Raw genomic sequence first — 15760 nt, 5'->3', positions numbered from 1 at the left:
AATCACTACTGTCAATTTTAGCTCTAGGAAGCCTAGCAGGAAAATAAAGAAGGAATGTCAGCTGGTCATTACTGGTAAATAAACCTGACAGAGTGATCCTGTATCAACCTGAAGGGGGTTATTATGCCATATTGACTGACTGTCTATACATTACTGTATCTCTTACACAAATACAGCATATTTTGTTGTTGTTTTTTTTCGTTACTTGTATATTAGCATAAAGCTTTTGCTAAGAATATAAGCCTCGGCAGCACTATAGAAAACACTGCAACAAAATTACAGTATCAATCAATAAATTCAATCTAGGTTCTTTCTCTATGGAGTAGTTTTAGCTAACATATTTAGCTAGTGGAACATTAAGTGGTACATCTTTCTCTTAAAGCTTTGTTGCTTTTCAGAGTGATGTTTTCATTATCTTGCTTGCATCAAATGAACACCGAGAAAGCAGACATGAAAGCAGCAGTTAGTAGAAACTTGTTGAAAGTTTAACAGTAATTATATAAAAATATTTCAACACTTAATGCTGTGCTTGACCAATCAGTATAAAACATTTTACAGAGCCTTGTAAACACAGGAAATCATTAATCAAAAACAATAACAAATTGAAGAGATAGTTCACACAAAAATGAAAATTGTGATTGTTTATTCATCCTTATCCTGGTCTTGTGTGACTTTCTTTTGCAAAACATTTCAAATTATATTTTGAAGAAATGTTGGCAGCTAAACCATTTTAGTGATTACTGTCACTGTTACTGTTTGTATATGAACAAAAACACTGAGATATTTCTATTACCACAGAAAAAAATAAAATTATACAAGTTTGAATGATAAGCTCAGTTGTAATTTATAACTATATTGTCAATGACACAACAACCCTGGGAAAAAGTTGACCCTGCTTGAAACTTGCTTGCTTGACCAACAATAACCTACTTTCATAATTTTTGCATTTCTTTGCCAAAGGGGTTGTGTGTACAGTCTCCATATCCCTCTATATCCTTCCATATCCATAGAACAGCAAATACAGTGTAATATTGCATTAGAAACCCTGATACAGATAGCTAAGACTATAGTACTATAGTTTTAAGATGGGGAAAAAAGAAAATCTCAAGTGAGATCCCCCAAAATATCTTCTTTGGTTTGGAATGTGTACACAGCTGGTTTGAATGACACATGTTTAATTGTACATGTTGCTTTATGTAATCGTAAAAGGGAAGTCCAGAGGATACATGGAAAGTCCTTTGACTGCAGACAAGGTTGTTCAATTTCCCAAAATGTAAACAGAGACACACACAACAAATGAACAAATTTGGCCGCACAACTCAAAGACACCCTGTGCTCTGTATCTCAGGCTTTGAGCCAGTTTCTTTCAACTGCAATTTCGACATTCAAAACACTACAGCGCGTCCACTCTGCTGATAAACACACATTCGCTTGGCTTGCAGCTAAATGATTGGAGGGTTTTCTGGGTATTTGATTTGGCATGGTGCCGGAGTGCACAGGAGATTTCACCAAGCGGAAAGAGTAATGAGACAACAACAATAAATATCTGTTCTACAGGCAAAAACATGCTGATATGACACTGAGAGGTCATAGGAGACGATAAGAAGTGTCACTACAGGCAATTAATGGCTGTTGTTAAAGTGGTTCATTGGTGAAATCAGAGGACAGACTGTAATAGCAGGGATGCTAACATGACTTCTGCTAGATAAGTGGTGTGTGCCGGCCAATTCCCATTCTCTGCATGCTTTTTCACTGCTTCTATCCCTGGTGAATCCACTTGGGGTCATCCAAGGTCTGCATAAAAGTATTAAGCCAGGTCTTTTGACATGAGACTGCTTCTATTAATCTCATGCCTCTCTAGGTTATAGTTTCAGGGGAGGAGAGGTGGCAGAGGACATGCTATTCCGGAAAATAACAGTAAAAACATACAGAACCCAGATTGTGTGAAAGTGGCTGTGACTCATCAGTCAATGTATTTCCGGGGTCAAGCCTGCCTTGACCTCTGTACTGCTGTTGTTATGGTAAAATAAATGGATAGATCAAAATGCTTCATAGATAAATGAGGAGGCACTATTGCAGAACTTTTAGGAGAAAAAAAGGTCTGTGCGTTCTCTGAAGTACTTCAAAGAGTAATTGCAAAGGAAATAAAGCATCCATTTCTGATGTTTTTCACCATCATAGCTGCGTGCGCAAGTATAACACCGTTTAAAATGCCTAGATGTCATGGATTCGCTCATATGAGATGCTATTTGGAATCCTAATTATAGAATTTTTGCATAATAATACGGTTTAAACATTGGTCATGAATATAAAAACAGATTTTCGTCAAGGATGACTTGCGTGCGTCTTTTCTCCACAGGAACTACAGAGGCTCAGTGCGCAAAGTGTGCCGGGAGTGGTTGCCTTATGAATATTAATTACATTCAGCGAAACCGATTTTCTGAATGACACTGGCAGGTGAGCGTTAGCACATTCTTTTAGCAAATTGCTAAATTAGCTGAGCAGCAGAAGCTTCATATTTAAGTTGTTGTTCACCACAGTCAAGCACATTGAAATTAATTGAAAGAGTAGGTTGTGAATACGATTATGTAAATCATCACACGAAAAGGTTTTATAATAACATCTGGCAAAGGGACTACCAATGAAAACTAGACTTCGGGCTAATTTGATGAATTCTGATTAATGTACATTGTCTCTTTTCTTTTCTTTTTTTTACATAAATAAATAAACTATATATATTTGTGCTGACAAATGATTGATTGCAATTAATCACATCCAAACTGTGCACTGTGCATATTTATTATGGATATATAAATGCACACACATACAGTATATATTTAAAAAAAAAATATGTGTATATACATGTATTTAAATCCTTATATATTTATTCTGAAATTAATTAAACATTTATTTCATATGTTGTTATATTCATTTATTAATGTATTATGTAGTCTTAACAGTCATCAATGCAGTCATCTTAAAATTGTTGTCCCTGATGACTACTGTATATTCGAGATAAACAGTTCAATAAACATTATAATACATTATATATATATATATATATATATATATATATATATATAATGTAAATAAATATTATTTTATTTCATTTTGTTTTATTTTATTTTATTTGAGAGACATACATTAATATAGGCATCAAAGCTGCATGTGAAGAAATTATACTCCTTTCAAGGTGATCAAACAGGGCAACAGCTCTGACTTTGTTTCAATTATAAATGTATTATTTACCTAATTTGTTGTCAGAATAAATATTAGATCTCTACTGAAGGTTGTGATTGGCTCTCAGGGATGCATGATAAATAAACCCTATTAAATTTTCAAATGGTGCTAGAGGGCAGTATGGTGTTAGGTTGTACATACCACTGCAGCCATTTATAGCTAAATCAAGCATCTCTATCTCTCTTTCACTTTGGCTCGCTCTTTATTTTCTCTCCTTCCTTTACGCCTATAACACAGGAAGAAGTGTTCTTTCAAGCTTTACCTTTTATGTTTTTGTGAACCTTTGAAGAAACTGTTCAAAATGATTCCAGTAAACAAACAAACAGAGGCACATGCAAAGGCTTAAGATGGCATAGAGACGTGTCCACAGCCAGTAGTCCAGTGGGGTTTTGTTACAGATTAAGTTAATACGTGAATGCAAATCATAAGTGCCTTTAAGAAAGGAAAAACACTAATATCTTAGAGGCAGTGTATTTGATTTATATTTTGTTTTTGGCAGTGTATCTGTTCTACAGCACTCTTGTGGCAATTCACAACTGTTTAACAACTTGGCAAATTAGTGTCAAACTAATGCAAATTCGTACAATCTTATTTATACGTTTTATTCTGATTATTAAAAATAAAATTCCATTTGGTTGTCGGCAGTGGTGCAGAAATTACATGCTTCACCTTCAGGTTGCATGAATGAGATCTCCACAGTAACCAATGACGGAGAAATGTCTGAGCAATAAAGTTTTCCTCCGGATGACTGTGGTATCAGAGCAGCAGACAACGCAGGAATATGACACCATGCCTCAAACTAATTAGTAAGGGTACACAGACACTAAGACCTTGCAGGCCACATTGTAGCTTTAACCACATCTTTGCTGATTCAGTCACTGCAGAAGCACAGGGATAGTGGTGACTCCAGACACTGTGGAGGTGCATTGGAAAGACTGCTGTCAGCAGATGCGTTGTCCTGACATAAGTCATAACCACACGTGACTCCTCTTGACATTCCATGTTTGTAAGAACACTGTGTTCAGAAGGTGATTTCCTGCTGTCAGTCAACCCTGGCAAAGGCGGCAGTGGGCCAAGCACTTCATCACCAGACAAACATCCACAAGGACAATAAATCCCCACTCAAGAGATGGATATCATGTATTTATGTAGTGAGTGAAGGGTTTCCTGATGTTTTAGATGTGGGATTTTTGGCACAGTTTAAAGACATTGTTCAGATTTCTATGCACAAAGTGTTCCTATTCCTGCTGCTTTTCCCATCGCTTGATGAAAAGCTCCTCAGCTCTTACAGCCTGTCAGCTTTGATTCTGAGTGTATCCCTGAGTTTGAAGCATCAGGTGAATGTGGCAGATAAAATGGGTGAAGAGACTGATGTATGAAATAACACATATCTTCACTGAATCCGTCTACACTTGAAGTTGAACATCATCTCAGAAAATTCACTTATATGATTGCTATATAGGCCTATACAGTAAACAGTGAATGTTCTGAGATGAGATGTACAGCTTTGACCCATCAAGTTTTGCAGCATACTTTAGCATTGTAAAATGCTTGAACATTCGGCTCATTCTAAAAGATTGCTAGTATATAACTTTTTATACAGATGTTCAATAAGAAATATAAAATGGATCACCTTATATTTTAGACACAGTATTGATATCAGTCACATTCTCTATTTTTGGTACACCAATTTAAATAATAATATAATAGAAACAAAATTGCCTGCTGCAAGCAACAAAATATGCATATACTTCCCTACTACAGCAGGCGACAAACAGTATTTGAAATGATTAGTACAGTATGTGCAAATTCACAGTATTCATAAAACATAAATCAAAATGACTGTACCCCATGATCCACTTCTTCTGAAGTGTTCATCTAATAGACACTTTACTATCCCATGAGGCCACTGAGAGGATTTGTGAATGGCAGTGACATAATGCAACTGAACCTGGTAGGTCACATAACAACAACATGACAAATGTCAGTCTATATTACTGTATATTCATACATATTAATACTACATAAAATGTGCCTTTTTCATGGTAACAAAATACTTATTTAAAGGAAGTGGTGGTATTTTCATCCTGAATGAACTTTAACAAATTGGTTGAATGAATGATTCAGTGACTCGTTCATAAAGACTGAACTGATTAAAGTAACAATTCATTCAATCAGAAAAAAATATTTGCCTCCTCCTACTTGCATAACTAACTTGCTAAAAAGTCCCCACAAATACCAACTAAATGTTATTTTAAAAGTACAAGAATAAGAGGCTGTGTAGTGCATCGAAAACAGAAAAGGGCAATCAACAACAAAGGCATGGATCAGTGCCACTGATATGATTGAGAGCGATTTAGTACAGTATTTATGCGTCACAGCATGCCAATCAGCTTGATTTGGCCAGAGTGGGACTGACCTAGGGAGGGCCTGACTCAGATTTGACAGATCCCACATAGCCTTCACTGGCTGATATCACATCAATATTTCAACCTAACACTTTAGTGCAATTGGACCCATCAGTTGGGTATCGTCAGCTCCGGGACAAACTCACACCCAAACAAGAACCAGTCCTTCTCCTGCAATCATTTCCACATTTCTGTTGAGCAGTCTGTACACTGTAATTATAATAATAACAACAACAGACAAACACACTCAACTCTGTGCTGTGTTCATGTTGTTCGGCTGACTCAACTGTCATTTTCTATTTCATATTGTGTTATCCTACCTTTCCCATATATCCCTTCCTGATGTCCTCCAGATGTAACTTTCACAGGAGCCACAGGAGACCGGCACAACATCTATTAATCAAAGTGTGGTCTTGGAATCCAAGCATAAATAGACCCAAAATTTTAACTGCCTTTGACATGAGGTTACGATGATCTTTATTCAGGCCTGTAGAGACGAGAACAGCTAATTTTCTCAAGAGCAAAATGGTTGATCTACAAATAATATTCCCCGGAACAAATGACAAGCTATTCTAAAATGTTAGAGCTGCATGGTGTTTGCCATGTGCACCAGAGCATAATATCAACTTGCATTGCTCATCTATATATGAAAGGGCAAAAATACTCCCAACCTCATTTCCAGCCCTTTGAACTTTATTTTCCATCCGAGGCAGTGTGCCATCAAATGAACCTGGCTATATTAAAGTCTGAGATACCACTTCCTGAGTATTCCAGATCCAGATTCATATTGTTGACTAAAAATGACTTGAATACTTCAGCTGAAATGGCACATTATAATTCCACTCTTTCGGTTGTTTTTTTTCCCCCCGTATTCTGGAATTGACGGAGTCAAATCCTAATAAGTTCTTTGATAAGCCAAGAGCCATTGATTGCAGTGAGGTGCTGTTGACGTAGTTCTGAATGAGTGTTCTGGCATATTGCTCTGACCTCTCATTGCCTCACGGTCTCCCATTAATTGAGATGGTGCTCTGACAGATTTGCAAGGACTAACTGCATGATGAAGGAGGCCGACATTAATTTTTCTCATGTGTTAACATAACATTAAATCCCCCTGACTGCCACATGAATACTAAAACTGTATGCAAATTGCAGAGAAGAGCTTTTATCTCTTTTAGTCACAAAAAAATTGTATTTGTATTTTTGATAAAGCATTTCATGTGAATGTATATCTTTTACATCATGATTTTAATGTGTCATGAACCTAAATTACATTACATTTTAACTTTACTTTTTAGTGTTTATTAATATACTGTAGGTTAATATTCATGTACATTTATATAAGTGTGTTTCAAACAAGAAAGAATTAAAAAATAATCACTAATATATTTCAAAATTAACCTAGATTATTTAATGTTGTGAAAAATTATTTGTCAGTTTATGATACATTATGCATTAACATAATTGTTTTTCCTCACCCTCCCAATGAGAAATGTTTATATATATATATATATATATATATATATATATATATATATATATATATATATATATATATATATATATAGAAAAATGTTTCAATCATTAAAAAAAATTAAATTATTTCTCCATAGCAGATCCAATAAAAATGTTGGAGTATGCTGTGTAAAGGTTATTCTAAATCCATGCTATCTTGCCACTTTCAACAGCACTAGAGTCATAAACAAGCTCTGAAAGTGAATTCCTCTCTATAAGGGTAACATATCTTTGTGAAAAACTGAACAAGGCTGGCTTTCTTTCATAAAAGTGCAGAAAACTCCCTGGTATGTATTAAGTACCTGCTGAGAATAGTCTTCCAGTGCATTATTTCAAGGGATGACCTTTAGGTTAAACAACATGGCATCATTAAAGTAAAGGACTTGTCACAGGGCATTACACCCACTTCGGCCAGTCCTGATTTTTCCTGCCTATCATGACTCAGTCTGTTATTATTATGTGAAATCAACACTGCAAAATGTTTACCTTGGAACACCAAAGTAGAGAAAATTGTGATTGCATCTCTAACAGGAACTTGACAGAAGCGAAAGCTAAATTGCCTCCATCAAAAAAAAAAAAAAAAAAAAAAACCTTTTACCTAAACCTAAACCTGTTTTGTTCGATTCCGTTTTGCTAGAGCAGCTTGTTATGGTACATTGTGTTCTGTGTTTTAGTATTATTTCTCTTTATATTGAAACACAAATGTGTAATACAAATCCCATGTGTGGCAATCTTCTGTCCGCTAGATGAATGAATGAGCTATGGTTGTAGCTCATTAGTCATTCACAAACAACACAAGCACACTCATTTCCAGAATGCCTCATCACACGATGCATTCCCCCCAACCAATCTCTCTCTTCTCTCGCTTTCCTTTCCTCTCGCCCTCATCTCCCCTCCCACTCTATGCTAGTGTGTGAGTAGCTCTCTCTTTCTACCCCTCGCAGACACGCACTCTGTCAGTGGAGGAGATGGTTTAGAAACCCATCTGTAGCTGAATGTTATCACCTCCTTGTGCATGCCCATCTAAGAGGATTGTGTCCTTTTTCTGCGCGGACCACTTTTTTCCCTTTTTTTCCCTTGTTCTTTTTTTCCTGTTTTCTTATCTGCCAATCAGGTTTCTGATATAGTGAGTGTTCCGCTGAAGTTTTTCTTGCATAGCTGAAGCACCTGCTTATGACTTATATTGATGTGATCTGTGTGTCCTAACACACATGGCACAGCTTAAGCCATTAGTTTTTTGTCTACTGGAATTGTTTCATTTTGCCGTACAAGGATCTTGCTGACAGCGTGGTAGGAATCCAGGAGTAAACTCTTAGGAGAAACAATGAGTTGGACTCATTATAAATACTAAACGTCTGTTTGCTTGGAGCTACGCCATCTGAGGAATCCAATTAAGGTAATGCAATATTGTTTCTTCTTGTGTTTGACTTTTGAGGTCACTTATCTAAAAAAACTGTTATGATAAATAAGCATATTTCATTAATTTGAGGGTGTAGGGTCTAGTTTTAAATATTAAATCTTTCGCTGATGCTTAAGCATTAGTCATTTGATAGTCAATTGAAATCAGCTGACTTTAAAGTGATTACATCAAGTAGTGGGAAAGTTGATCCATCTCACAATTTTTTTTCATTAATAGGTGAGTTGATTTAAAATTTTAAGGTTCTCAAAAAAATATTTATATTATACTGTATGAACCACAGGTTAAAACATTGTTATAATATATATATATATATATATATATATATATATATATATATATATATATATATATATATATATATATATATATATATATATAATCATGGTTTTGAATTTAAGGCACAAAAAAGAAAAAGAAGAAATACGGCTGACTTTAAACCATTGGTTAAAATACCATTTTATAATAATATAATTATTTGGTAACAATTTAGTACAGGGACCAATTCTGACTGTTAACTAATTGTTTAGCATGCCTATTATTAACATTTTGGTGTGTGTGTGTGTCTATATATGTAGCACAGACCAAAGGTTTGGACACACCTTCTCATTCAAAGAGTTTTCTTTATTTTCATGACTATGAAAATTGTAGATTCACACTGAAGGCATCAAAACTATGAATTAACACATGTGGAATTATATATGAAATTATATACATAACAAAAAAGTGTGAAACAACTGAAAATATGTCATATTCTAGGTTCTTCAAAGTAGCCACCTTTTTCTTTGATTACTGCTTTGCACACTCTTGGCTTTCTCTTGATGAGCTTCAAGAGGTAGTCACCTGAAATGGTCTTCCAACAGTCTTGAAGGAATTCCCCGAGAGATGCTTAGCACTTTTTGGCCCTTTTACCTTCTGTCTGTGGTCCAGCTCACCCCTAAACCATCTTGATTGGGTTCAGGTCCGGTGACTGTGGAGGCCAGGTCATCTGGCGCAGCACCCCATCACTCTCCTTCTTGGTCAAATAGCCCTTGATGCTTTCAGTGTGACTCTACAATTTTCATAGTCATTCTTTGAATGAGAAGGTGTGTCCAAACTTTAGGTCTGTACTGTATATATATATAATTACATTTATAATTAAATAGTATAGTCATTACTTGTTGAGAAGAATTCAAATTATGTATCATAGATTAAATTTAGATTATAAAAATTTTAGCATAATTGCAAAATAAGTCTATAAGCAAAACAACTGTTCAACAACTTTTTTTAACCACTTTTGACCATTAATTCTTCTGTAGAGATGACCACTGTGCCAATGGAGCCCATAGTGGCGATGCTGGAGAAGGTTTCCAATGTCACTGAGCTTCCAGTAGAAGCTTCTACTGAAGACCTGGCTGCCACCTTCACCATCGGCACCATCCTGTCCTTAATGTGTCTGGTGGGGGTGTCTGGAAATATCTACACTCTCGTGGTCATGTGCCACTCCATGCGCTCGGCTGCCTCTATGTACATCTACATCATCAACCTGGCACTAGCTGATCTGCTTTACTTGCTCACGATTCCATTTGTGGTGTGCACACATTTCCTGAAGGGCTGGTACTTTGGAGACGCTGGATGTCGGATCCTCATCAGCATGGACTTCCTTACAATGCATGCCAGCATTTTTACCCTGACTGTCATGAGCACAGAACGTTACTTTGCCGTCCTCAAGCCTCTGGATACAGTCAAACGTTCGAAGAGCTACAGAAAAGCAATCGCCCTCTTGGTGTGGACAGCTTCGTTGATTCTCACCTTACCCATGATCATCAGCGTCCAGCTGATGACGGAAAGCTCCAAGCCAATGTGTCAACCCACCCTGAGCCCTCTCTCATATAAAATTTACATCTCCTGTCTATTTGGCACCAGCATTGTGGCTCCAGGGGTGATAATCGGGTACCTGTACATATGCCTGGCACGAACCTATTGGATTTCCCAAACGGAGACGTTCAAGCAGACCAAGAAGCTCCCAAACCAGAAGGTGCTATATCTAATCTTCACTATCGTGCTCCTGTTCTGGGCCTGCTTCCTGCCTTTCTGGATCTGGCAGCTTCTAGGTCAGTTTCGGCCTCAACTGGATCTCTCCACCAAGGCCAAGCGTAACATTAACTATCTGACCACCTGTCTGACCTACAGCAACAGTTGCATTAATCCGTTCCTCTACACCTTGCTCACCAAAAACTACAAGGAGTACCTCCGCAAGAGACAGAGGACATGGACAGCTGGCAACTACCTCAACCGGCGGAACCGCTTTCAGCGTTCGTCCCGACTTTCCTTGTCCTCTAGCAGCCAGCAGTGCACGGAGAGCTTTGTCCTTGCGCATACATCTCGCACCAACAACAGCAGTTTTTGAGGTAGGTCGTTGACCTTGTCTTTTTGGCATCGTAACTGCATGCTGTTTTCCAGACGGCGACGTGACTGCATGAAACCAAATTTCCTCCAGTTTACCTTGATCTGCGCTCAGTCCAGCAGGTCTGTTTTGAATCAGCCAAGACCAGACTGCTTTAGTTTTGCGGACTTGGGTCTGATTTTCAGGACCGCCTCTTGACACTGCAAAGTGCTACAGCTGATATATGAGAACATGTAATGCTTGACCAATCTTTTTTGCTTGCTAATGCACAGCTCTATCGTTTAAATTATCACTACACATACAATACAAATAGACAGTTTAACTGGAGAGACATTCAGCATGTTATGCTTTGTTTGAGTAACATTTTAAAGGTGAAATTTTAACACTTGGCGAGTCACCATTATATTTCATTGTGTGACAATCTTCCATTTATTCCAGGAAGTTATGTTTGCAAATGACAGATCTAAGTAGATCAGACATTTTCATTGAAAGATTACATTTTAAAACATCACTTTGATGTCATTATTTTCTCTAAAGGTTCATTGATAATTTGTCATATAGTGCAAATGCTCTTCTGGGTGAAATAGGCCAGATGATAATTAGGTTCTTCTGATTGGATCGCAGCAACAAATTACTCTCCAATCAGCAGAACTGCTACCTACAGTAAATGTCTGCATTGTAGGAATGACAGTGGACTAAAAGAATAAAGCTATAACATAAAGTGTTAATATTATCAACAAAAAAATTACTCATGGGGTCTTTCTGCAATAATTCTGTCAGGAATCACTCAGGAAAAAGGACAACAAACTCCCCCCAGATTAGAACTTGATCTAATCCTAAAATGTATTTTAATTTCCCATCAAATGACAAAATTAAAATAACAACGTAGAAAGCAGAGTGAAAAAAGAGCATACCAAAGCTCCTTCCTCATACTAAATTCATTAAGATTTTTCAGAGTGTGTGACTCATTCATCTTTTCATTTGGTGTCAGCTGAGTCAATTATTTTCATTAGTGTTTTAAAAAAGTCTACACTAAAAATACAACTGATAATGGAATTGTAACCTCCTAGATCAGGTTATCAGAGTCTTTTTGTATAATAAGTCCAACATCTAAAACCATTTATACTGAAGAGTTTCCAAATTGATGGGGAAAATAAAAAAATAAATAAAAATCACAGCATGTTTATGATTAATTTCATTTCAAAGTGCACTCTATAATTATTTAGACAGATATCTGAGCACCAGAAAACCTTAACCTTAACCCAGACTGTTATAAAAACAACATAGTTTCTGTTAAACATAAACACAGACTAAATAACCACAGTGAGAAACATTTTCTAAAAGGATTAAAATGCCACTGCACATATTCTGCAGCCTGAGACTTATGATAACAATAATTTAGTAATTTTCCCACTGAAAATACAACGCTTTCTAAAAACATAAATACTGAAATTACTTGGATTGATAGTTTGACAGTTTGGGGAATTTCTTCATTTCATGAAAGAAACCAAGAAAGAAACCAGTTGAATGCTGAACAAGAATGTATCAGTCTACTCAATCACTGCTGTGATTACAGTTCCAAATTCCCAAGTTTATACAGTTAATTGAGTTTCCTTTAATTTTTTTCATCTCAATGTCACACTATGCTTCTACTGTCTGACTTCTGATCACTACTGAGAGAGGAAACCAGTCAGCAGAGCAATGAAACAATTCTTCCGAGGTCTTTGGCGGGCCACATGACGCATGTTTAGGAAGTGATGGACATTGCCAGAAGGAAGACCTGTGTGTCCCTGCAGCTCTAAAAATAGCCTGTCCTCTACAACAGCCTCTGTACACAGTCCTGCAATGTCTCTATTTGGTTCAGACGCTAAATCAACATTGCACGTAATGATTTCTCTTCACCTGAGCTGTAAATATTGATTCGCCACCATTGAGGGTGTGATTTCTGTAATCAGGTCTATGTAGAAAATATTCCGATGTATGTTCAAATTATTTATGCCTGATTAAATATATTTAATTTGATAGATTTTTAATAAATCATTTTTAAAAAGTACATTGAAAAATGATGTAGAAAGAATTTTCACTTGGATATTTCTGGTCAATTTAACAATGAATTACAAAGAAGCTATAAGTAACACATTGAATTAAACATGAAATTTAACTTGGAAAACATATTCCAATAATCGTTTTATTTACAATTGTGGAAAATAATAGTTTACAGTGTATGAATAAAAAGGAAACATGTATTTTACAAAATATTTTCATTTAATTATTTTTTAATTAATACACAATGCTTTCACTGCATTGTGTTAAACAACAAAAATGTAAAGGTCAAGATTTACATTTGCTGTTACTGATTTTTTTTTTTTTTTTTTTGCATACTAAATTTAGCTACATGAATAGACAGGGACAGCAGCATGCATTTACCTGAATTTGCATTCATATGATCTCTTACTTAAGGCCTAGGAAATAACTGAACAAAAGTCACATTTGGCATTCAAATCAAAAGGAAGCGCAAAGACAACACAAAGTGTCCCTGACAAATCCTAACTCACAAACTAAATTCACCTTAACATAGTTATTATTGTTGGGTTAAAGTTAACTGAAAGGACCATCCACCCAGTCTTGATAATGGCACCGGTTTCAATCAGGACACCAATCTGTCAGCGAGTTAGAGACCTTATTTGTCTAGACGGTGGGCTGTTTCATCTGGTTCTGATCCAATGAGGATCCAAATCAATACATCTCAGATATTCCAGGACCTCTTCCAGACCATCTTGAGCCTAGCATGAGATACTCCTGGCAGAACAATTGCACGATGATAAACTGTTATGATCTTTGTAATCCAAAAGTAAGAATGGCACACATTTCCATCAAAATTCTCTAAAAAAGAGACTCTCTCTGAGTCTTTCCATCAAACTCTCTAAAATATAACCCTGGTTTGGTCCAGCAATCAAAGTTGGGCCTGCCTTATAAAAGCAGCAATCGTAGATCAATAGATTTAAAATTCACATCGATAAGAACACAGAATACATCTATAATAGTGAGAGAAAATCTGCGTAATTTGTTGCATTCTGGCTAAGAGAGCTTAACTGGTAGCTCACATTCAAGGGATGGGAGTAGGGTGTGCAAAACGTGCATTTGGATTTTCAGTAAATATGCTGAGCTTTTCTTGCAGGGCTAGTGATAACAAATGAAGAGTTCTGTTCTGGGTGAGTGAAATACAAATGCAGTGGCTGCAGAAAGGTTTGAATGTTTAACTTTCATTTCGCCAGGTAAACTTGAGTGAGATTCTTATGCCATGCCCTGTAATGGGAAGAAAAAACAACGGGAAACAGGTTAAGAAAATGAGAATCAGCAGGGTGTGCATCAAAATCTGCCATGACTACTAAAGACATCTTCTAAAGTTTTGACAGTGCATAGTCAAATTTTGCCTCAGCTACAAATACATTATGCATTATATACACACTGCTGAGCTGCCTACATTATCTAATTAAAAACTGCTAGTGCAAACACTGTACTATGCATAGTATGACAGGAATCAGATAGATTTGCATTTGTTTGAAATATGTGACGCTGTTTCATCATTTTGTATTCCGAGTCAATATGGTGTGGGAGTATATAGATGGTGGTAATGTACTGTAAATGAATCAGAAAACGGGTTCACCGAAGACCTGTTAATGGCTGCAGCTTACTGACAGACTCAGGACAGCTGGCAGAGTTTATGAAACCCCGTTGCTCTTGTTTGCATGCTTGTAAATACCTTTCCAGTGATCCTGGTTACACGTCAGGCATCTTATTTCGCGCACACTGTATGCCACTTGAGAAAAGTGACCAGCCATGAAACTATGTATGAATTACATTAAAAAACAGAAAGAATAATTCCATATAATAATAATAATTTATTATTTATAAATTATTATAAATAATCTTATTTATGACTATTTAATCAAATTATAAATCAATAAAGAAATATCACTATAGTACTTAAAAAATATTTCATAAAAATATAAATTATATTTAATGTAATTAGAATTTAGATGATGATAATAATAATAATAATAATGTACTATACTTATAAATACTCATCTTTTGATAAAAGTCTCTGCTAAATAATAATAATAATAATTTATGTAACTACAGTAAAAATACAAAGCTAATATTTATAAATGTTCTCTTTCTTTGAATTCTTTGCTTATAGATTATATTGCAAGGATATTCCACAAAAATGGAATTTGTTGGTTTGTTCAACTCAACTTTGGGTCAAATATAGACTAACCCAAATTTTGGGTTAAAAATTGAATTATAAAATTTAACTTAACAGCTGGTTTAGTCCATATTTGACCCAAAGTTGGAAACGTTTTGTTTGAAAATGCATCTCTTTCGTTGAGAACATTCTAAACCGAGCCACTCACAAATCACAGTGAAACACACAGTGGATCAGATGTATTTTTGTAATTTCAACACATGCTTTGCGATTTGATAATCAAGCTAAACCATATTTCATTCTCTTTGTTCTCGCATTGTTAGAATTAATTAAAAAAAGTTACCGGCCAACTGGCTAGTTAGAGACTATTCCTACAAAATGCATTATTCCATATCACTGCGCTACTTTTCGATTGTTTTTGGAAGCTTGCATCTGGCATCTTGCGCATGAAGCTGCATTAAAAAATATATTTCAAATTGTGTTTCCCCCCATTCGTCTCCCCATTTCCCTGACTATGAAAAATCCATTGTTCTTCATAAATTATGATCTGGGTAGGACACTGGGTAGGACACTGAGATATCGATCACGAT

At 36.0% G+C, this 15760-nt stretch overlaps 1 protein-coding gene across 1 annotated transcript in view; it reads left to right on the top strand.

Annotated features, from left to right (window-relative positions):
* Positions 1 to 7903: 7903 nt before the first annotated feature.
* The window catches only part of LOC127969581 (urotensin-2 receptor), a 29931-nt gene continuing 22074 nt past the window's right edge, over positions 7904 to 15760 (top strand). The window contains exons 1-2 of the mRNA XM_052571648.1: positions 7904 to 8556; positions 9876 to 10967. Coding sequence (XP_052427608.1) covers positions 9878 to 10966 — 1089 coding nt within the window. The 5' untranslated portion in view covers positions 7904 to 8556; positions 9876 to 9877 and the 3' untranslated portion in view covers position 10967. The remainder of the gene's footprint in view (positions 8557 to 9875; positions 10968 to 15760) is intronic.

Source organism: Carassius gibelio, chromosome B12, assembly GCF_023724105.1.
Source record: "Carassius gibelio isolate Cgi1373 ecotype wild population from Czech Republic chromosome B12, carGib1.2-hapl.c, whole genome shotgun sequence".
Classification (NCBI taxonomy): Eukaryota; Metazoa; Chordata; class Actinopteri; order Cypriniformes; family Cyprinidae; genus Carassius; species Carassius gibelio.
This window is presented reverse-complemented; position numbering and strand designations above follow the sequence as displayed.